The sequence below is a fragment of the Pongo abelii genome, chromosome 20, assembly GCF_028885655.2.
Source record: "Pongo abelii isolate AG06213 chromosome 20, NHGRI_mPonAbe1-v2.0_pri, whole genome shotgun sequence".
Lineage (NCBI taxonomy): Eukaryota > Metazoa > Chordata > Mammalia > Primates > Hominidae > Pongo > Pongo abelii.
Genome location: NC_072005.2, coordinates 48,119,082 through 48,141,752, shown reverse-complemented (window position 1 = coordinate 48,141,752; position 22,671 = coordinate 48,119,082). Strand labels below are relative to the sequence as shown.

Here is a 22,671-nt window from a genome sequence, read left to right as displayed (position 1 = left end):
TCTGCGCCCTGTGGGCGGGGCTCAGGGCGAGGAGACGCGCCTGCGCAGTTCTCTGGTTCGCTCCCAGGCTAAGCGTCGGCAAGTTCTGTAGGGAAACTCGGGCAACCTTTGGTGAGCGTTGGGCCCATGGAGTGAACTGGGCGGCGGGAGACCTTGACAGAGATGTCATTTCAAAGCTGAAGAGACGGAGCATTTCTGAGAGTACAGCTTTAGAGCCCGACACACTTGGAGTTATTCTCCTCTCCGGGCCTCTGTTTTACTGGTGTGAAGTGAGCTTGAGTCACAGCCACCTCAAAGGTTGTTTAGGGGATTGGATGATATCACACATGCACAGCGCTCATACACTGTAGGCGCCCACTACAACCCACTTAGCAAGACAGAATCCTTCACAGTTTGTTAAATTGCTTTCCTATTCTTCCTACTCTTCGTTTGATTTAATGATAGTCACTTACCAGGCGCCCTTGTGAGTTTAGCCCAGGACTATGCTTCCGTAGCTTACCATTGCCATCCATTTGTTTCACAAGTAGGGAAACTGAGGCCCGGAGAGGGGAAGGGATTTCTTGGGGGGTTGGTTTGTTTGTTTGAGACGGAGTCTCGCTCTGTCGCCCAGACTGGAGTGCAGTGGCACGATCTTGGCTCACTGCAACCTCCGACTCCCGGGTTCAACCGATTCTCCTGCCTCAGCCTCCCGAGTAGTTGGGATTACAGGTGCCCACCACCACCCCTGGCTAATGTTTGTATTTTTAGTAGAGACGAGTTTTTGCCATATTGGTCAGGCTGCTCTCGAACTCCTGATCTCAGGTGATCAACCCGTCTCGGCCTCCCAAAGTGCTGGGATTACAGGCGTGAACCACCGCGTCCGGTCTTGTTTGTTTGTTTGTTTGTTTGAGACAGAGTTTTGCTGTTGTTGCCCAGACTGGAGTGCAATGGCGCGATCTCGGCTCACGGCAACCTCCGCCTCCAGGGTTCAAGCGATTCTCCTGCGTCAGCCTCCCGAGTAGCTGGGATTACAGGCATGCGTCACCACGCCTGGCTAATTTTGTATTTTTAGTAGAGATGGGGTTTCTCCATGTTGGTCAGACTGGTCTCGAACTCCCGACCTCAGGTGATCCGCCCACCTCGGCCTCCCAAAGTGGTGGGATTACAGGCGTGAGCCACCGCACCCGGTGTTTGTTTATTTCTTGAGACAAAGTCTCGCCCTGTGGCCCAGGCTGGAATGCAGTGGCACTATCTCTGCTCACTGCTCCCTGGTCCAAGAGATTCTCTTGTCTCAGCCTCCCAAGTAGTTGGGATTTCAGGCGCGTGCCACCACGTCCGGCTAAGAACAGGCAGGGTTTCACCATGTTGGCCAAGCTGGTCTCGAACTCCTGGCCTCGTGTGATCCGCCCACCTCGGCCTCTCAAAGTGCTGGGATTACAGACGTGAGCTACCGCGCCCAGCCGATTCTTTTGAATTCACTGCTACAGCTCAGGCAGAGCCAGTACTGGGCCAGTGCTAGGAAGGACCCAGATCTCCAAGAGGACTCCCAAGAGGAGTTAATTGCGGGGGTGGGAACAGATCCAGGGAGGGGACTTGTCTCAAGTACATGCAGGTCCTGACCTTGAGTCACCAAAGTGGGGGGCGTGGCGACCGTCACACCCGAGGCCCCGCGGTAAGGGGACACGCATACACCACAGCCTAGGCTCCCTGACAGACCCTCTCTAGTTACAAGTTAGGGAGCGGGCATCTGGGCGACCCTGGAGGGCAGAGATTGGAAGGGGTTACGGAGGGGCCGTTTTGGCTCTGGGTGGAGACGTCTGACTGTGATGGGGGTCGTGATGGACGCCATCGAGATGTACACAGTCGGAATGGAGGGTTCTGCTGCCGCTTGGAAGGAGGTATCCGTCCTGAACATGAGACGAGGGAGTTCTGGTTTTGATCAGGGGAAGGAACTTACAGACTGCGGGGGTGGTGGTGGGGGGGCAGGATTTCCATTTGGGATCATGAGACAGCACAGTTGAGATGTAGATCCCTGGTTGTCACTAGAAGCGAGGGACAATCTAATGGAGGAGTGCCCAGAACCAGATCATATAAGGCCTAGGAGTTACTGGGAGACGGGAAAGTAGTGATTGTGTTACTTTGCCACGGGCAACTAGGGGCAGTGGTGATGTGGGCGTCTAGCTCGTGATCAGGAGGGGGCTGTAGTTTATGAGATGAGTAGTTACAACTACTCGTGACGTGGCGCTACATGGCCCCGGAGGCTTGAGTCACGGGCGGGAAGTAGGGACCTGGAACCGGGTACCAGATACAGCCCCAGAGGCGGCGTGCTCTCGCTCTGCGCAAGCGCAGCACTCGCGAACCAAGACGCTTTGGTTGGGGGCAAGTCTTAGCGGCCCAGGAAGGGCGGGGCTTGGAGGCCTCTTTCTGCGCATGCGCCGAAGGGGCGTGGCGGTCGCACCTGCGCGAGTTGGGGGAAGGAGGAGGGGCGAGGTGACGCAGGCGTAATAATAGAGAAGGTGCCAGAAAGATCCAAAACAAGTGGCTGCGGCCGTCGCCCGGGAGTCACCGGACGCCAGAATCTGGTGAGGATCCAGAGAGGCCTAATGGTGACTGGTGGCGGGTAGACAGGACCACCTGGGCTCTGGGGAGCGAGCGGGGCCGCCCTTGCAGGGCGAGGGGGTCGGGTTCGGACGGTACCACCTGTGTGGAGCAAAGGGGCTGCCTGGGTCGCTCCTCTGTGGAGGGGGCAGAGGGTCACTTTTGGGCGGTGCCACTTGCGTAGAGCCAGGGGACTCATCAGACGGTACCACTGGACGGAGCAAAGGGGCTCGTCTGGGCAGTCCTACCCGGAGTCAGGGGCAGTCAGCAGGGAGCCCCGGGGTGGGCCCCGAGGCTTGTTTGGGCCGCAACGTTTGGTCAGGTCCGGAGGCGAGCTCCGAACGTAGCACCGGGGGGGCGGGGGGGGCAGAAGCCGGGGGGGCAGAAGCCGAGCGGGCTCTGGCGTCCCGACCTGTTCTTAGGGGACCTCGGGCGGGACCATTCCCTCCCGGGAGAGGGGGAGGCCGAGGCGGTTGGGGGTGCGGGAGCGGCCCTGCCCGGCGCGACTGGGCGGGGGAGACGCGCTGGCGGTGTGGGTTTCGGGCCTCCGCGTCGCTGACCACTGCCCCCTCCCCGCTGTGTGGGTTCTAGGCCGGGTTCTGAGCTTGTTCCGCCTCCCTCCCCCGGGAATGGCGCTATCCGGGTCGACCCCGGCCCCGTGCTGGGAGGAGGATGAGTGCCTGGACTACTACGGGATGCTGTCGCTTCACCGTATGTTCGAGGTGGTGGGCGGGCAACTGACCGAATGCGAGCTGGAGCTCCTGGCCTTTCTGCTGGATGAGGCTCCTGGCGCCGCCGGAGGCTTAGCCCGGGCCCGCAGCGGCCTAGAGCTCCTGCTGGAGCTGGAGCGCCGCGGGCAGTGCGACGAGAGCAACCTGCGGCTGCTGGGGCAACTCCTGCGCGTGCTGGCCCGCCACGACCTGCTGCCGCACCTGGCGCGCAAGCGGCGCCGGCCAGGTACGGTTGAATGGGAGGGTGTCATACTTCCTGGGAGGAAAGGGCCTGGCTCCCGCTGGGCCTCCCTGGTGCCCTGATACGGACAGTGCCATACCAGGCAGCTTATGTCCCATTCTACTACTCTCTCTTTCCACAGTATCAATGAGCAACATAAGAGGAAGAAAGCATGGCTTTGGGAATTTGGCCACATCAGTGATGATGATTTTGGCCACTGTTTACGGAGGGCTTGTTTCATGCCAGGCACAGCTGTCAGCCCTTCATATGAACTAGTGCCTTATAGTCTCCCAGTAATCCCACAAGGAAGTCCTGTTACTGTCTTCACTGTAACCAGGAAAATCAGTTCAGAGAAGTTAAGCAGTTTGCACGTATAATAACAATCCTGTTTGTTGGGCCTAGGGGATACAGGATGATGGAGCTGACAAGGTGTTTGTTTCATGAAGTTTAAGTTTAGTGGGGCAATCAGATAATAAGAGAACTTATTTTTAGACGCTGTTGTAGGAAGACTAAAAGTAATGGAATAGAGAGAGTCAGGAGAGCAGCAAGGTGAAGGGAGGTTTTGCCCTGAGGCTGCACTGCCAGCCATGCATAGACCCCAGGGGAGAAAATCCCAGGGAGCATCCAAGGCCTGAGGTGGGAATGAGTTTGGCATCATCAGAGGCCAGTGTGGCAGGAGCAGAGGGGACCCAAGCTAGGGAAGAGAGGGAGGTAAGAAGTTATGTCATTAAGGGGCTTGCAGAGAACGTAGCTGGGAAGTGTGGGAGCCAGGATTCAAACCCAGCCAACTTGTCCCCAGAGTTGATGCCCTTAATCCTTGTGAAGGAAGTGCCCCTGGAGGATAGCAGTCTTGAGGTGAGAAGCTGGGAGGGGTTCAGGCTGCCAGTAGCCCTGTGCATGCATAGATCAAGCTTTTGTCTGGGTTACGAAAGGGGCAGTGGCTAGTTTGGGGAGGGGGGATTATGGCCTTCCCTGGCCCAGAGTAAGCCCACAAAATTTAGATAAGCAGGAGAAGGACAGCTCTAGGGAAGAGCTGACAGCATTTTTGGATATCTGTGTCTGAAGATCACGCTCTAGAAGAGAAGATTTGGGGAGACTGCACAGAGGCCTGCTTACTCCTTGGGGAGAGCTGGGGGCAGTTGATGCCAGGGCAAAGGGCCATTACAGGGACCCTTACCATGACTATCAACAGAATAACCTTGACAGTTTGAGCTGCCATAGACGTGGGTTAGATTGCCCCAAGTCGTGATGAGTTCTCTTAGGAGGCATCTGAGCAACCTCTGCAGGAGGTGTTTGAGAATGAGTGGGTATTTGGGCTCTGACTTCTGGGGAACTTAGGCACCTCGTGGTGCAGGCATTCTTTCAGGGGTGGGAATTACGGCCAGGAGGCTGAATGCTTCTTTCTGTTCTTCTCTTCCTCCAGTGTCTCCAGAACGCTATAGCTATGGCACCTCCAGCTCTTCAAAGAGGACAGAGGGTAGCTGCCGTCGCCGTCGGCAGTCAAGCAGTTCTGCAAATTCTCAGCAGGGTCAGTGGGAGACAGGTGAGCCCAGCTGGATGGGTGTAATGGCAGCATCCCTCTTTTCCTTATGAACTGTGCTCATCAAAGAAGGGGCCTGAGGGGTTATTCTGTCTCATTTTCACTGTGTGTGTGTGTGTGTGTTTATTGCTACAGATACTCTGTTCTGAAGCAACATACAGAATCGTTGCACATAGTTTCTTGTTTCGTTTAAATGGTATTACATTGTGGGTATTACTCTGCACCTGGCTGTCTTTGTTAGATGTGTCTGAGATTTATTCATGCTGAGTATCTCTAATTGTATTATTTTAATTGCCATGCCCCAATTAACTTACTTATTTTCACCACCCCCAGTTTTTGTTTTTTTCTGTTTTGTTTTTTCAAGATAGGGGCTTGGTCTGTCACCCAGGCTGGAGTGCAGTGGCAAAATCATAACTCTTTGCGGCCTTGAACTCCTGCGCTCAAGCTGTTCTTCCACCTCAGCCTCTCAAGTAGCTAGAACTACAGGGGCATGCCACCATGCCTGGCTAATTTTTTCATCCTTTATAGAGGTGTGGTGTCCCCCTTGTGGTTCAGGCTGGTCTTGAACTCCTAGCCTCAAGCAGTCCTCCCACCTCAGCCTCCCAAAGTGCTGGATTACAGGCATAAGCCATCATGCCCAGCCACCTCTAGTAGTTGTTTTGAGGCAGAATCTCACTCTGTCACTCAGGCTGGGGTGCAGTGGTGCGATCTTGGCTCACTGCAACCTCTGCCACCCAGATTTAAGCAATTCTCCTGCCTCAGCCTCCCAAGTAGCTGGAACTACAGGCGGATGACACTATGCCTGGCTAATTTTTTTGTATTTTTAGTAGAGATGAGGTTTCACCATGTTGCCCAAGCTGGTCTCGAACTCCTGGCCTCGAGATCTGCCCACCTGGGCCTCCGAAAGTGTTGAGATTACAGGCTTGAGCCACCGCGCCCTGGCCACCCCTCTTTTTTTTAATTATGTGAAATTTCAAACATAGAAATTGAAAGATTAGTACAGTTAATATCTTCCACTTAGGTTCAATAATTGTTAAGATTTTGCTACTTTTGCTTTATGTGTATACGTAATTCTGGATTTTTTGTTGAACCCTTTGAAAGTAAATTACAGACATCAGGATGCTTTACCCCTAAATTAGGCATCCATGGAGAATGAAGATATTCACCTGTACCACTTTAAGACTATTATACCTAAGAAAATAAACACGAATTCTCTGATATTCTAATGGTCCATTTTCAAAAATCCCCAGACTGTGGGACCGTTCAGAATCTATTCATAGTTGAGTTGGTATGCATTCAGTTGTTATGTCTCCTGCCATAGCACAGAAACTGCCCCTACACCCCATACCTTTTTCTTTTTCCTGTAACATTGATTTATTCACCCTAGCAGGCCAGTTGTTTTGTAGAATATCCTGATTGTTTCTTTATCTGTCTGTTTTTTTCCTGATGGAGTTATTTAACTCTTCCCTCTTTCCCTTACATTTCTTGTTAAATGGGAATTGTGTCTGAGGCTTGGTTAGATTCAGTTTATACGTCTTTAGCAGGAATAATCCTTGGTTGCTGCCATCTAGTTCATATTGGAGTACATCCCCAGGCATGTACGGCCTGGCTTTTCCAATGTGGGAAAGTTTGGTCACTTGGTTAAGGGGATATCTGCCATACTTGTCCATTGTGAAGGGACATTTAGTTCTCATGGTTAGTAAACAGTCTGTGGGGTGATACTTGGCATGTCCTGTTCCCTAATAGCCATTTACTCAGTGGGTTTCACATTTATGAGCTTTGCCTGAACCAGTTATCACATTGGTGTTTGCAAAATGGTGATTTTTCTAATTCTTTTTCTTTTTTCTTTCTCTTTCAAGAGGTATTCCCCCAATGCCCCTTTGACTTTGAGTGTCACTATAGACCCATACACTATTTACTGACTTGTTACAGTCAGTCAGTCTTCCTGCAGTTCCAACTGGCTAGCCTCTTGTGTCTTCTTCATGTGTTTGTATCATTCTTTGTGTGCTTCCTGCTTTGTGGCACTGCAAGATGTCCTGGGCTGACTTTGAACTTTCCCTTCCACACCCTAGAATCAGCTGTTTTTCAAGGAAGCTGTGGTATTTAGAGACCAAAACCTGGGTGCTGAGTGTGTATATTGTTTCTAGGTTCTTTCAGTGAACAGTGCTAGAGACTTGACTTTTCAAAAAGTTTCTGTTAGTATTTTAAATTTAAGATTAACATTATAGCCATGTTTGGTGGCTCATGCCTGTAATCTTAGTGCTTTGTGTGGCTGAGGCAGGAGGATTGCCTGAGGCCAGGAGTTCGAGATCAGCCTGGGCAATATAGTAAGACCCTGTGTCTAAAAAGATAAAAAACCTAGCCGGGTACAGTGGCTCACACCTGTAGCCCCAGCAGTTTGGGAGGCTAAGGCGGGTGGACTGCTTCAGCCCAGGCGTTTGAGACCAGCCTGGGCAACATGGCAAAACCCTGTCTCTATAAAAAATACAAAAATTAGCCTGGCATGGTGATGTGCGCGTGTAGTCCCAGCTATTCAGGAGGCTGAGGTAGGAGGATTGCTTGAGTTGGGAAGGTGGAGGTTGCAGTGAGCTGAGATCACGCCACTGCACTCCAGTTTGGGTGACAGAACAAGACCCTGTCTCAGAGAAAAAAAAACAAGCCGGGTGTGGTGGCATGCCACTGGACTCCAGCCTGGGCAACAGAACGAGACCTCCACTCTAAAGAAAGAAACAAAAACATTACAAATACTTTTTTTTGAGATGGAGTCTCACTCTGTCATCCAGGCTGGAGTACAGTGGCGCCATCTCAGCTCACTGCAACCTCTGCCTCCCAGGTTCAAGCGATCCTCCTGCCTCAGCCTCCTGAGTAGCAGGGACTACAGGTACACACCACCATACCCAGCTAATTTTTGTATTTTTAGTAGGGACGCAGTTTCACCATGTTGGCCAGGCTAGTCTCGAACTCCTGACCTCAGGTGACCTGCCTGCCTCGGCCTCCCAAAGTGCTGGGATTATAGGTGTGAGCCACTGCTCCCAGCCAGACTTTTAAATTTATTTATTTATTTATTATTATTATTTTTTTTTTTGAGAAAGAGTTTCACTCTTGTTGCCCAGGCTGGAGTGCAATGGCACAATCTCGGCTCACTGCAACCTCCGCCTCCCGGGTTCAAGCGATTCTCTTGCCTCAGCCTCCTGAGTAGCTGGGATTACAGGCATGTGCCACCACGCCCGACTAATTTTGTATTTTTGGTGGCGACAGGGTTTCTCCATGTTGGTCAGGCTAGTCTCGAACTCCCGACTTCAGGTGATCCACCCGCCTCGGCCTCCCAAAGTGGTGGGATTACAGGTGTGAGCCACTGCACCCGGCCCCAGCCAGACTTTTTTATACTAAAAGTCTTTCCTCTTAATAACATTGAGATGTGGATTTATTTGATTTATTTTACAACAGTAATTAAATAGCATCAAAATAACAAAGTCGGTACAACTGCTGACTGTATCTAGTGAATGAAACATAGATTTTATTTGTGTTTCTTGTTCTCTGAGCATATCCCATTGAGATTTTACAGTCAGAACGTTCTTCAAGTTACTTGAATAATTCTTTCATCTGAGTATTCCTGTTACCAATTATAAATACAATCCCCTCCCTCCCTCCCTCCCTCCCTTCCTTCCTTCTCTTCTCCCTTCTCCCTTCGAGGGTCTAGCTCTGTTTCCCAGGCTGGAGTCCAGTGGCGCAAACACTGCTTACTGCAGCCTAGATCTCCTGGGCTCAAGCAGTCCTCCCACCTCAGCCTCCCAAGTAGCTGGGACTACAGGCACGTGCCACCACATCCGGCTAATTTTTTTTTTTTTTTTTAATAGAGACAGGTTTTTCCATGTTGCCCAGGTTCCAGGTTGGTCTTGAACTCCTAGGCTGTAGGCTTGGATTACAGACATGAACCACAACATCTGACCAGGTTCATTTTCTTCTGTTTGTGTTTATTTTATTTATTTTATTTTTTTGAGACAGGGTCTCACACTGTCACCTGGGCTGGAGTGCAGTGGCACAATCTTGGCTCACTGCAGCCTCCAGCTCCTGGGTTCAAGCGATTCTCCTGCCTCAGCTTCCCCAGTAGCTGGGATTACAGGTAGGAGCCACCGCGCCCGGCTGATTTTTGTATTTTTAGTAGAGACAGGGTTTCACCATGTTGGTCAAACTGGTCTCGAACTCCTGATCTCAAGTGATCCACCCACCTCGGCCTTCCAAAAGTGCTGGGATTGTAGGTGGGAGCCACACCGTGTGTGGCCTATTTGTGTTAATTTTATGGTTTATTTCTTTTTAACTTTTTAAGTGTGTAAATCAGTTACATGAGTCAAAAGTCAAAACTAAAGTGTGGGACCGGGCTTGGTGACTCAATGCCCATAATCCCAGTAATTTGGGACGCCGAGGTGGGTGGATCACTTGAGGTCAGGAGTTCGAGACCAGCCTGGCCAACATGGTGAAACCCATCTCTATTTAAAATACAAAAAATCAGCCGGTTGTCGCAGCAGACACCTGTAATCCCAGTTACTTGGGAACCTGAGGCAGGAGAATTGCTTGAACCCGGGAGACGGAGATTGCAGTGAGCCAAGATTGTGTCATTGCACTCCAGCCTGGGCAACAAGAGCGAAACTCGGTCTCAAAAAAAAAAAAAAAAGTATGAAAAGTGTTTTTAGACATGTCATCTCTACTGTTGGGCGCCCCTCACCCCCAATTCATTCATTTCTAGTCTGTGCTTCTAGTGTTTCATTTTGCAAATATATATAATCTTAATTTCCCTCCTTATGCAAAGTACAGTACACTGTAGACACTTACTTTGTTATTTTGCTTTATTTCCTTAAACAGTCTATCCTGGAGATCTCCCTATATTCCTGTTTCTTCTTGCCAGATATGTTGTTCTCAGGTTTTCATCATGATAAACAATGCCCTGGTGGCGGTTGTCATATTTGTCTCCTGGTGTAAGTGTGCAGGGATTTCTCTAGGGTCACATCACACCTGGAGTGGGCCTGCTACAACGTGGTGGGGTGTACTCATCTGCCCTTCTAGATGATGCTAGATGGTACTCTTCATCTTTTAGACAGGGCCACTGAAGAAGGGAGGCAGAGTGGCTCACTCAGGGTCTCAGCACCAAGAACACCTTGAGTTCTTTTCCAGGCATACACCTGGGCACTCTAGCTGTCATCCTGGTCCTCAACTTGCCCCATTTTTTTCTCCTCAGGCTCCGCCCCAACCAAGCGGCAGCGACGGAGTCGGGGCCGGCCCAGTGGTGGTGCGAGACGGCGGCGGAGAGGGGCCCCAGCCGCACCCCAGCAGCAGCCAGAGCCCGCCAGACCTTCCTCTGAAGGCAAAGTGACCTGTGGTAGGTGTCTAGGCCTTGGCAATGCATGTAGAGTGCCCCGGGCGGGTTCAGAGGGTGGGAGAAATGAGCATTTTTCTGGGGGATGTGACACACTTGTCAGATGGGTGTCAGCTCTCATTCACCACAGTGGAATTCTTGTCCTTTATCTCACTATCTTGCCTGTCTACATCTTGTCCATCGTTGAAGGATCAGATCTTGTGCCACCTCCTTCAGGAAGCCTTTCCTGACAACCCCCTGCCCTAGTTTCATTTGTGTATTCAGCAAACATCTGCCGGGGTTTATTTTTTCAGACATTTCTTGTGCAGTGGCAGCATATCACGGGGTAAAAAAACAACGATCCTGGATCAGGCTGCCTGATTTACATCCTGGTCTTGGCACTTAAATAAGTTGTCCGACCTCAGGCCAGTAATTGAACCTCTCTGCCTCAGTTTTGTTTTTTTCCTTTTCTTTCTTTTTTTTTTTTTTTTTGAGACGCTATCTCCCTCTGTCTTCCAGGCTGGAGTGCAGCGGTGTGATCTCGGCTTACTGCAACCTCCGCCTCCCGGGTTCAAGCAGTTCTCCTGCCTCAGCCTCCCAAGTAGCTGGGATTACTGGCACCCACTGCCACGCCCAGCTAATTTTTGTATTTTTAGTTAGTAGAGATGGGTTTCACCATGTTGGCCAGGCTGGTCTTGAACTCCTGACCTCAAGTGATCCACCCACCTCAGCCTTCCAAAGTTCTGGGATTACAGGCGTGAGCCACCGCACCCAGCCATCCACCTCAGTTTCCACATCTGTAAAGTGAGGCTGATAATCACCTCCCTGTTTGGATGTTGTGAGAAAACAAATTTACCCACAGTATGCCTGGAGCAGTGCCCAACCCGGCACATGCTGTACGAGGGTTTGTTGTTCTCACTGTTGCTGTGCAGTGTGCCTGGGGCAGGAGTGCTGCAGCGAGGTTCCCTGCTCTTGTGGAGCTGACCTAGTCAGGTGACCAGTGAAACTGAAGATCATTTTAGACAATGATAAGTGCCACCAAGAGAGGGTGGGAGCAGGTGGAGGAGCCAGGCTGGGGCCAGAGCAGCTGGGCCTCGCGGGCCACGGCAGGGATGACAGTTTGGATTTTATTCCATGCGCCAGGCACTGTCAATGGGTTTTGAGCAGGAGGGTGACGTGATGTGATACCTCTTCAGGGAACTCTAACTCCATCTGGAAAATCAGTTAATAAGCAAGTTAGGGTTTTCAAAGCGTTTAGGATGCACTGGGCTTCTAGTAGGTGCTCTGCTAGGCGTGTGTTAAGTAGATTAAATTAATCGCTTGAAGAGGCTGTGAGGTCTATGGAGAAGGACTAGGCAGAGGTCTGGCCTGGGGGTCATGTTGGAGAGGGTGAGGAGAAGTGACCTAGGAAATAAGGAAGGACACTGGTCATAGGGCTGACTGTGGACATGGTGGGTTGGGTGGGTTGGGGACTCTGCTGTGAGACTACTTTGACCTTGCTCTTGAGAAATTCCACTTGGTCATGTGGGGAGGACACAGCAATGAGCACCCCCTCAACTGTAGTACTCCTTTCTCTAGGTGGGCAAGCTTGGGAAACACAGAAGGGATCAGATATGGTCTTCGAGCTCTCAGGCTGCAGGGAAGACAGATGAGGGAAGTGGCAGCCAGGCTGGTGTGACAGGTGGCACGGGTATTGTGAGTGCAGGGGCTCTGGGGTGTGCAGGGAGTCTCCTGGCCAGCCCCAGTTTCCTTGTGGAGGTGCCATGTCTAGAACAAGCTCAAGGAAGCTGGAAGAGGAGCTGGGAAGGGTGATCCTGGCAGAGTGACTCGTGTGCAGTGTCCCCAGCTGGATGTGGTCAGGGCTGAGTCTGTCTGGAGCAGAGGCTTTGTGGGTGGGAGCCGGGGGAGATGAGGCAGGCGGGGGGCCTTGAAGGTTTGGATTTTATTCCAGGGGGTGGTGGGTGGGGGAGCCATGGAAGGGTTTGTTAATTCCTTCATCCAGTTTTTATTAGTGAGGATCATCTCTATGCCAAGCACTGTTCCAGGCACGGAGGGCACAGAATTGGACCAAGTGAAGAAAGTCCTCCGCCTCCAGGAGTTTATGTTATAGTGGGCAAGACAGATAACTCGAAAGTAAGCCAGCGTAGCAGATGGCATCAGCTAGTGACAAGTGCCCTAATGAAACATGAGGCCAGGGGTGGTGCCGAGCCCCTGCAAAGGGCTGAGGCTGCTGAGGGAGGGGAGGAGGCACCTGGGGGGAGTGGAAGGGTTCAGTGGAGGAGGCCAGTGTGGAAGCTGGAGGTCAGAAAACCAAGTTGGAGCTGGTGAGATGCTGGCATGTCCCGTCCCAGGAGACCTTGGCCTGGGGGTGCTTCCTTCTGCCATCTGTAGAGCTTTCTCCAGCCCACAAAGCACGCACACCTGCCCCCTCCTAGTGCCCATAATGGCCCTCCAGGGAGTGGGCATCATGCCTGCTTTGTAGATGAGGCAGCAGATACCTGTGCTGGGTGCTGTCAGAAGGAACAGACCTGGAGAGCCAGCCCTGGGTCCTCAGGCAGCTATGTGGGCTTGCGGGGCAGGGTTTGAGGGGGTGGTTGTCTGGTGGTGACTCCCCCTCGAATCAGCCAGTAATTCCCAGAGCCACCAGGCTGGCTGGGCAGGTGAGGGAGTCATTGCCTCAAGGAAGACAGGCCAAGGGAGGCTTCAGGTCTCTTTCCCGAGGCGAGGAGGTTGTTAACCAGGGCTTGGCTAGGTCTTGATGGGAGATGGGTGAGCAGGTCTGACTGCTGACTCACCAGGCAGGGTGGGGCTGGAGTGAGGCTTTTCCCATCTGGGCTCCTGTTTTTCCCTCTGAAAAATGGGATGGCTTACTTTTAGAGAAGCCGAATGCCAGAGGTGGAAGGAGGCCTGATTGAAGAAGAGGCCTGCTATTCTTGACCCCTCCTCACCTGTGATACCTGTGACCCCCAGCCGGCTGCCCTCCATTGAGGGATAGAACTAGACAAACTCTCGACTGCCTGAGACAGTGAGGAAGGGCAACTTGGTGGTCCTAGGCTTGGACACAGGACATCTGAGTGACCATGTGCCTCTCAGGATCTGTGGTGGGCACTACTCACTTGGCCCTGAATTCTCAAGACAGCCATTGAGGTGGGATGACATCTTGCAAAGGAAGAGGCATGCTCAGGGAAAGGCGGTCACTAGTCTGAGTGGCAGGGGGCAGAGCTCAGCTGAAACTTGGGTTTATTTGTTTATTCCATATGTATTTATAGGGTATTTACTATATGCTAGGTCAGCCAGGGTGGGAGACCCTGCCCTCATTGAGCTTGTGCTGTGGCGGGAGAAAGCCAAGAGAGAGATTTCAGATGTCAGGGGAAGGGTGTTCCCGATGGAGAGGACAGCGGGAGCACAGGCCCAAGTGGGATGTGCCAGTGCTCAAGGGCAGCGTGGAGGATGGCAAGGAAACTGGCAGGAATGGAGGAGTAGGGTGGAGACCCCTAGGAGGTGAGGGCGGGAGAGGGAACCTGGGCAGATCCTGCAGGGCCTGGGCTTTGCATTTTTTTTTTAAATTATGGAAAGCAGTTGGAGGATTTGAATGGCAGGGTCAGCTTTGCTTCTCCCCTGCAATTTTTTTTTTTTTTTTTTTTTTTTAATTATGAGACAGAGTCTCCGTCGCCCAGGCTGGAGCACAGTGATGCAGTCTCAGCTCACTGCAGCCTCCACTTCCCAGGTCAAGTGATTCTCCAGCCTCAGCCTCCTGAGTAGCTGGAACTACAAGCGTGATCCAGGGTGCCTGGCTAATTTCTGTGTGTTTTTTTAGAGGCAGGGTCTTGCCCTGTTGCCCAGGCTGGTCTCGAACTCCTGAGCTCAAAGCGATTCACCTGCCTTGGCCTCCCAAAGTGCTGGGATTACAGGCATGAGCCACCGCCTGGCCCCTGCAATTTTTTCTGTGGAAAAATATACCAAAGTGGATAGACTAGCTTCAGCTATTGTCAACTCATGGCTGATCTCATCTTAGGATAATTAGGATTTTGGAGTCAATTCTGGTTGCCCTATGATCTCATCTGTAGATGTTTCACCGTGTATCTTGAAAAGAGATTTTTTTTTTTTGAGATGGAGTTTTGCTGTTGTTGCCCAGGCTGGAGTGCAATGACATGATCTCAGCTTACCGCAACCTCTGCCTCCCAGGTTGAAGCGATTCTCCTGCCTCAGCCTCCTGAGTAGCTAGAATTGCAGGCATGTGCTACCACACCCGGCTAATTTTGTATTTTTAATAGACAGGGTTTCTCCATGTTGGTCAGGCTGGTCTGGAACTCCCGACCTCAGGTGATCCACCCGCCTGGGCCTCCCAAAGTGTTGGGATTACAGGTGTGAGCCACTGTGGCTGGCCAAAGATAAAAATAGGGTTTCACACCAAAAAAGATTAGTAACTCCTTACTATCAAATATCTGATCAGTGCTCATATTTTCAGTTGTCTCATAAATGTAGGTTCTCTGAAGTCTCTCCTTTCCCTTACCACCTCTCTTTCTCCGCCTTGCGTTGTATTTTTCTAAAGCAGTTGTCCTGTAGCATTTCCCGAAGACTGGATTTTGCTGACTGTATCCTGCAGTAGGGTTGATTCAGTGTGTTCTACCCTGTCTTTTGTATTTCCTGAAGATGGGTAGTGGGGTCTGGAGAGGCTTGATCAGATTCTGGTTTGATGTTTTGTTTTCCTCAATCCCACTTCTGAGGGTGTGTTGTGCCCCTCCATCAGGAAGCAGGTGATGGCTGCTTATCCCTCTCTCGAGTTGGAGGCAGCTTCTCCTCATTGCCTCAATTCAGTAGGAGTTGAAAAACTTTCCATTTGACATGATGATGCTGGCTTTGTTGTAGAGAAGAGACAAGGGAGGCAAGCCAAGATGCTGGGAGGGTTCCCACCATTGTCCAGAGGGGGCTAGTGCTGGTCCTGGTGTGGTGGCGGGGTGGGGATGGGGTCTCTCCACTGAAGCACACTGGCTGCCTCTCTCCAGAAAGGCTGGAAGCATCTCCCAGTGTTGTGGGAGCACAGGTCCTCTTCTTCCCCAGCCCATGTTTGTTTGTTCATTTTTGTGTTGCTATAAAGAAATACCTGAGACTGTGTAATTTGTAAAGAAAAGAGATTTACTTGGCTCACGGTTCTGCAGGCTGTACAAGAAGTATGGTGCCAGCTTCTGCTTCTGTTGAGGACCTCCGGAAGCTTCCATTCGTGGTGGAAGGCTAAGGGGAGCAGGCTTGTCACATGATGAGAGGTGGGGGGTGGGGGAGCTGCCACACTCTTAACCAGCTCTTACAGGAAATACCAGAGCAAGAACTCACTCATCACCACGGGATTCATGAGGGACCCAGCCCCATGATCTAACACCTTCCATGAGGTCCCACCTACAATGTTGGAGTCACATTTCCACATGAGATTTGGAGAGAACACACATCCAAACCTTATCACCACCCAACTAGGAACTCTTAGAGGGAAGACTTGAGTGAGATTCATCTCTGGGCTCCCAGACACACCCAGCCCAGGGCCTGCTCCTTCAAACTTCACCCTGGTCCCCCACTGAGAAGCCCATTTCACTTGATGTCCCATTTCCCCAGAAAAGAGACTGGTGAGGTGGGGGTGGGGGACAAGAGGGTGCTGGGCCCACCTGAGTGCAGGAAGCAGGAGCAGCTCTCCTCTCTAGGAAGGCATGGCACCTGCCCCCCACCCTCCCAGGGACAGGGAACTTTTCCCCACGGCTGCCAAAATGGAAAAGATGCAGCCAGCTCCCGGTCCAGCACACATGGTGCTGGGTGCTCTTCCTGCCTTCCCGCTTAGGGCCACACTGGACAGTTCCTCCACTTCTCTCCATGTCTACTGCTCCCATCCTGGACAGCCACTTGTGACCCTTCCCCGCCTGCTGCCCTGGCCCTGTTTCTACCCACCTGCAACTTCACAGCACAGCTGGAGTCGCCCCTAAGTCGGCAGGTCCTGCCTCCTGTCCTCTCTGCATGCCTGGCCTTTCTGGCCTCTCCTCTTTCCTTGCATTGAGCCTTGAATTCTCACAGTAGCCCCACATGGGCAGGTGTTAGGGGGAGCCTTGTTTTACACAGGAGGCCACCAAGGTGCAGAGAGATGTGGTCACTTCCAGAGGCCCTAGAATCTTGAGTCTGCTGGCGATTGGGATTGAGATCAGCCTCCCTGACCTGGCTGCCCGTTCTCCCTTAGTGCCCTTCTCCCCTCCACGTTCCTGCCACACTGGCCCCTCAGCCTGTGCAGGCCTGAAGTTCATTTTCTCTCTGGACTTCCATGAATGCTCATCTCTCCTGAGAATGCCATTCTTTTTTTCTCTCCTGTTTTTCTTTCTAAACCTACTTGTCCTCCTTCACATTTTACTTCAGATGTCATTTCCTAGAGAGATCCTCTCTGATCCTTTCAATCTAAACTATAACTCGCCCTGTCTAATTTTCTCTGCTGGCTCTCAGGATGTCTTTTAGTTGTGTATTTGATGTGTATGGTTCTGTGTGAGGTAGTAAACAGGATAGGGGTAGTTAAGAGCTCAAGCACTGGAGCCATACACTTGAGGTAAAATTCCAGCTCTGCCATTTCCTATCTGGTGGCCTTAGGCAGGTGACTCAACCTGTGTGCCTCAATTTCTCCATCTGCAGAAAAGGGATAATAACAGCATCACTTCATAAGGTTGTGGGGACAATCAAAGGGGTCAGCAGATGTGAAGTATGTAGTACTGTACCAGCCTGTAGTAAAAGCTATATGCAGGTGTCACCTGTTGTGATTATTTTGGGTAGGGGTAAAGCACATGATTGGGTGCTAAGGGTGGAGCAGAGGCTCAGAGAAGCCTCGCCTTCTCCTGTTGCCTGGTGGCACCTCTCTTTCTTTTCCCTGTGCACCATGATCATGTTTTCCAGCTCAGAGGTGGGAGTGTGGTCTGCTGAAAGATTTGCTCATCTGTAAGGGGGGCTAGTGAAAGTACTCTGAGGATTAGGTGGGCTGAGAGAGGAAAGCCCTTGAGTAGAGCCTGGCTTGCGGGGAGTGCTTCCTAACTGTGGGTTACATGTCTTCCCCGTCCCACTTGTGGCAAGGCCCTCGTGTCACCCTAGCATGCCTGGCATTCATAAAATATCTGTTGAATAAGAGATTGAATGGGGGCATGGAGATCTGCTCTGGTCTTGTCCCTGTCCCTGTCCACTCTGACATGGTGGGAGCTCTGGGTGGATTGAGAATTTACACCAGAGGTCCATGCTGGGGAGAAGGACGAGCTGAGAGAGGATTCAACTGGGTGGGATGTGGGGGTCCCATGAGCTGAGCTTTGGCAAATGTTCTGGATGGAGTAGGTGGACAGGTCATTTTGTAAGTAAGGCTCATGTTGGGAACATTTTCTTCTGACTGGAGTGCAGGGTATGGGGGGACATGGCAGGAATTGGAGGAGTCCAAGGAGGAGGTTGGCTTAGGGACCCGTGAGAGAGAGATGAAGGCCTGGGTGAGGGCCATGGGGGTAGGGAGTTGGGTGTCGAAATTACAGTTCCTGTTTCTGGGAGCCTTCTTTGTCATAGGGCTGTGAGCAAGCATTTTATGAGTTGCCTCATTTAATCCTTGTGACTTCAATGTGCAGCAGGGACCTCTTGTTTGTTTGTGTTTCAGATGGGGAAACAGGCTCAGAGAGGTAAGGTCACATGCCCAAGGCCCCACAGCTTAGAGAGTGGCAGAGCTGGGACTCACCTCAAGGTCTGTTGGACTCCACCACCTGGCCCTGCCTCTGTGGCCAACCACTCCTGGGTGGCCTGGAACAGGTGCTGCTCCTCCCAGCCCCCTGCTCTCCCACCCACATTGATTGAGGTCACAGCCAGTTGCTTACTGGAGTCAAGGATGCAGTCAAGGATCTGGTCCTCTAGATAGAGACAGCTGGGCCTGAATGCCATGGGAGGGCCTGGGAGCTGAGGCTGGGCAGGCTTCCCTGGGCGTTGAGTGGAGAGGATGGGGTTCCCCTAGAGCCAGAAAGAGGAAGGGTTTGGGGTGGGAGGAGGAAGTGGGCAGGGCTGCGAAGCTGTCTTGGGGAGCAAGGGCCCTTCATTCTCCTTTCTGCTCTGTGGCTGACATGGTCTGTGAAAGTTGAAGGGAGCCACAGCATGAGACATTCCCTTCCAGAGCCTTGTTTCCTCATCTGTCAAGTGGGCTGAAGGTGGCCCCTGCCCCACAGGGCTGATTCTACTGCATCCCCAAGGGTCAGGCAATTGGCCTGTCAGAGGGGTTGGTGGCTGCCATTCCGGGAGCACCCCTTGGACACTGTGTGCAGTGCTAGCTTGTTCCTTTCTATCCATTACTCTCTTTTTAATCCTCTTAACAGCTCCTCACAGTAGGAATTGTCCCCTTGTTTAGGCAGGAGCCCATGCTCAGAGAGGTTGTGACTTGTCACAGGTCACACTGCTGAAGGCTCCTGTGTGGGAATCCACTTCATTGATTGAGGAGCCTACTCTCAGGGACATAGGAGGTTAAATGACCTTTGTCAGGCACTGTCATTATCTGGCTGTGTGACCTTGGGCGAGTCACTTCACTTCTCTTGGCCTCCATTTTTTCATCTGTAAGTTGGGGGTGATGATAGGACCTGTCCCCACAGGGTCATTTATAGGTTAAATGAGTTTCTGTGATTCAAGCACTTGGCGCCTAGCAGATAGTCGGCACTCTGTAAGTGTTGGCTGCTGCTGTTTCTGGCTCACAGCTGATCCTCAGGACAGCCTCATTGGGTCTGTAGAGAGAGGGGGTACTGTCACTAGCCCAAGTGATGGGTGGGAATTCAGAAATCCCGGAAGAGAGATGGTATGTGAAGTTCATGATTACAGGATAGCCTTAGAAGTCCAGTGTCCTGTCCCCTGTACACAGCTGCCACCTCATTTGCGCAGATGTGGGGAGAGTTGTGACAGAAACCAACTCAAACTGGCTTCAGCAAAAAGGGGAGTTGAGTGTAGCTGAAAATCCAGCTATGATCGTGGGCTCATGTGATGACCTCAGGAATCTTTTTCTCTCCGGGGCTGGCCCTGTGTAGGCTTCCTTCTCTCCTCTTGGCACAGTGGCCCCCAGCAGCTCTGGGTTTCCAACCTATCATCTTAGCAGCTCTGTGGCAAGAGAGTACCTGACTCCCAGTAGAGCCAGCGCAGGTCCAGCCACAAGCCTCCTGGGCCTGGTCAGGACCCTGCGCCTCCGCAGTGCTGGCTCAGGTGGATGGGAGGGATGGGGATGTGGTTGGTACCATGTGAATCTCATTGTTTGGGGGCAGGGTGTGAGGCTGGTTGCCTAAAGGCAAGTCCATTAGTTCATGCATTAGTTCTTCACAAATACATATTGAGCACCTACTATGTGCCGCAGTTACACAAGTGAACAAAACAGACAAAAACCCCTTCCTTCCTGTCATCTGTCTCTCCACGCTGAGTGTAGAGACAGATGATGAGCAGATAGTAACTGACAGAGGAGGTTAGAAGGTGATAAGTGCCTTGGACAAAAGTGGAGCAGGGTGTGGGACCTGGCATGCTGCGGAGAGGGCTGGGTGGGTGGTTACAGCTGTAAATAGGTTGGCCTAGGTGGGTCTTGTTGGCAAGGTGGCTTTTGAGCAAAGACCTGCAGGAAGGGAGGGAGCAAGTGTTATGCAGATCCAGGGAAAGAGCACCCCTGGCGGGGGAGAGGCTTGTTGGAGCAGTGAGGAGGTGGTGGGGCTGGAGAAGAGGAGGATGTACTTGGTCAGGGAACCCCACAGAGCTGGGGAGGCTGTGTCAGGACTAGGGTGTGGCTACCGGAAGGGGGTGGAGGGAGAAGGCTGGAGGGAGGAAGGGTGGCGTTCCCCATAAGTGTGTCTAGTGTTGGCCCCCTCCCTGACAAATCCCTCCTTCACCTGCAGACATCCGGCTCCGGGTTCGAGCAGAGTACTGCGAGCATGGGCCAGCCTTGGAGCAGGGCGTGGCATCCCGGCGGCCCCAGGCGCTGGCGCGGCAGCTGGACGTGTTTGGGCAGGCCACCGCAGTGCTGCGCTCAAGGGACCTGGGCTCCGTGGTTTGTGACATCAAGTTCTCAGAGCTCTCCTATCTGGACGCCTTCTGGGGCGACTACCTGAGTGGCGCCCTGCTGCAGGCCCTGCGGGGCGTGTTCCTGACTGAGGCCCTGCGAGAGGCTGTGGGCCGGGAGGCTGTTCGCCTGCTGGTCAGTGTGGATGAGGCTGACTATGAGGCTGGCCGGCGCCGCCTGTTGCTGATGGAGGAGGAAGGGGGGCGGCGCCCGACAGAGGCCTCCTGATCCAGGACTGGCAGGATTGATCCCACCTCCGAGTCTCTGGGCCAACTTCTCTTGGGAGGACGACCATCTCTACCCCTAGAGGACTGTCACTCTAGCATCTTTGAGGACTGCGACAGGACCAGGACAGCAGGCCCCTTGACAGCCCCTCCCACAGGATGTGGGCTCTGAGGCCTAAACCATTTCCAGCTGAGTTTCCTTCCCAAACTCCTCCTACCCCCAGGTGTGCTCCCTTAGCCTCTGGAGGCGGGGGCTGGGCCTTTATCTCAGAAGGGAGGGGCACAGCTACACACTCACCAAAGGCCCCCCTGCACATTATATCTCTGATCTTGGGCTGTCTGCACTCTCACAGGTGCACACACTACTCGCTCATGCTCACACTGCCCCTGCTGAGATCTTCCCTGGGCCTCTGCCCTGGCCTGCTTCCCAGCACACACTTCTTTGGCCTAAGGGCTTCTCTCTCAGGACCTCTAATTTGACCACACCCAACCTGGGCTTCAGCCACACCAGTGGGCACTGGAGCTGGGGTGCACATGGGGCCTGCTCACCTTGCCCACACATCTCCAGCCAGCCAGGGCCCTGCCCAGCTTCAAATTACAGACCTGACTCTCCTCACCTTCCCCCTGCTGCCCAGAGCTGAACATAGACTTGCACTTGGACTGTCACCTGGAGTGTCACACAGGAATGTTGTGGCAGCATCACACCAAGGCCTACTGTTGCACATGGGGCCAAAACCAGTAAACAGCCACCTTCTTGGAATGTAAAGGCTTTGGGGGTGATGGAAAAGACCTTGGGGGTGATGGAAAAGACCTTTTACAAGTGATACCAATTAAACTGCCCTGGAAAGGGCATAGGTGGGCATCGGCCTCTCTAGGACTCTTTATTTATTATTTAATTTAAATTTTTTTTTTAGAGTTGAGGGTCTTGTTATGTTGCCCAGGCCAGCCTCAAATTCCTGGGCTCAAGCGATCCTCCTGCCTCAGCCTCCCCAGTAGCTGGGACTACAGGTGCCTGTCACCATGCCCAGCTTTTGGACCTGAGTGGGCTGGGAGAAGGAGTGTTCCTGGCCCAGCGTTAGGGACTGGAACGTGGGCAGGATGCTGGACCATATGCCAGCTGATAACCACACGCTTGTCCTCCCCTCCGGGCGTCAGTCTTGTCCTCTGTCAAAGGAAGAAATAGAATACTGCCTTGGAGTCAGAAATCCTTTTAACCACGTTCAAACATGCTTTGCTCCTGTATGTCCTTGGGGGCTCCCAGGATTTTTTTTTTTTTTTTTTTGAGATGGAGTCTCGCTCTGTTGCCCAGGCTGGAGTGCAGTGGCGTGATCTCAGCTCACTGCAAGCTCCGCCTCCTGGGTTCACGCCATTCTCCTGCCTCAGCCTCCCAAGTAGCTGGGACTACAGGCGCCCGCCACCACGCCCGGCTAATTTTTTGTATTTGTAGTAGAGACAGGGTTTCACCGTGTTAGCCAGGATGGTCTCGATCTCCTGACCTCGTGATCTGCCCGCCTCAGCCTCCCAAAGTGCTGGGATTACAGGCGTGAGCAGCTGCACCCGGCCACTCCCAGGATTTTTAATTTGTTCAGTGAGGTGGGCCAGCTACACCCAAGGCTGATGGAGCGGCTAAGCTTTGGAAATTGAAAAGATAGGCAGCCAGAGGTTCTCTGCCTGGAATTTGTCTCCACGTGGCTCCCCACTGGTCACACCTTCTTCTGGATAGGCAGCCAGGGGTTCTCTGCCTGGAATTTGTCTCCACGTGGCTCCCCACTGGTCACACCTTCTGGACATTCACCTTCTCTTCACCTGGGTCTCTGTTCTTCTTTCTGAGGCCAAACACTTCCTCCTGCTGTTCTGTGGCTCCAGCTGAGGCTGTGGCCTCCTGCCCTTCCCCCACCCCTCATGTAAGGGCTCAGGAACTCGTTTCTCTTACTCAATACTCAGGGTTTTCCTTCCTCAGGGGTGGGGAGTGGGG

The 22,671-nt window shown here is 52.5% G+C and overlaps 2 protein-coding genes across 4 annotated transcripts in view; one reads left to right on the top strand and one right to left on the bottom strand.

Moving 5' to 3' along the window:
- The window catches only part of LOC103888610 (CEA cell adhesion molecule 6), a 913,736-nt gene that overhangs the window by 443,200 nt on the left and 447,865 nt on the right, over window positions 1–22,671 (bottom strand). The gene's annotated exons all lie outside the window — the stretch shown is intronic.
- DEDD2 (death effector domain containing 2) lies at window positions 12–21,558 on the top strand. 3 transcript variants are annotated; one of them, XM_054540549.1, is made up of 5 exons: window positions 12–111; window positions 3,169–3,534; window positions 4,952–5,071; window positions 10,302–10,442; window positions 20,309–21,558. In XM_054540549.1, the coding sequence occupies exons 2-5, from the start codon at window positions 3,207–3,209 to the stop codon at window positions 20,698–20,700; spliced, it is 981 nt and encodes a 326-aa protein (XP_054396524.1). In that variant the 5' UTR covers window positions 12–111; window positions 3,169–3,206; the 3' UTR covers window positions 20,701–21,558. The 3 variants fall into 3 exon arrangements, with proteins under 3 accessions (XP_054396524.1, XP_054396523.1, XP_009230944.2); XM_054540548.2 differs by having other exon boundaries at window positions 55–1,877; XM_009232669.4 differs by lacking the exon at window positions 12–111 and adding an exon at window positions 1,972–2,561.

Excerpts from the sequence above, each read along its gene's own strand:
- DEDD2 (XM_054540549.1), top strand. The coding sequence starts at position 3,207 with ATGGCGCTATCCGGGTCGACCCCGGCCCCGTGCTGGGAGGAGGATGAG. Across the intron at positions 3,535-4,951 it reads GCGCAAGCGGCGCCGGCCAG|TGTCTCCAGAACGCTATAGC; the intron begins GTACGGTTGAAT and ends CTCTTCCTCCAG. Across the intron at positions 10,443-20,308 it reads TGAAGGCAAAGTGACCTGTG|ACATCCGGCTCCGGGTTCGA; the intron begins GTAGGTGTCTAG and ends CTTCACCTGCAG.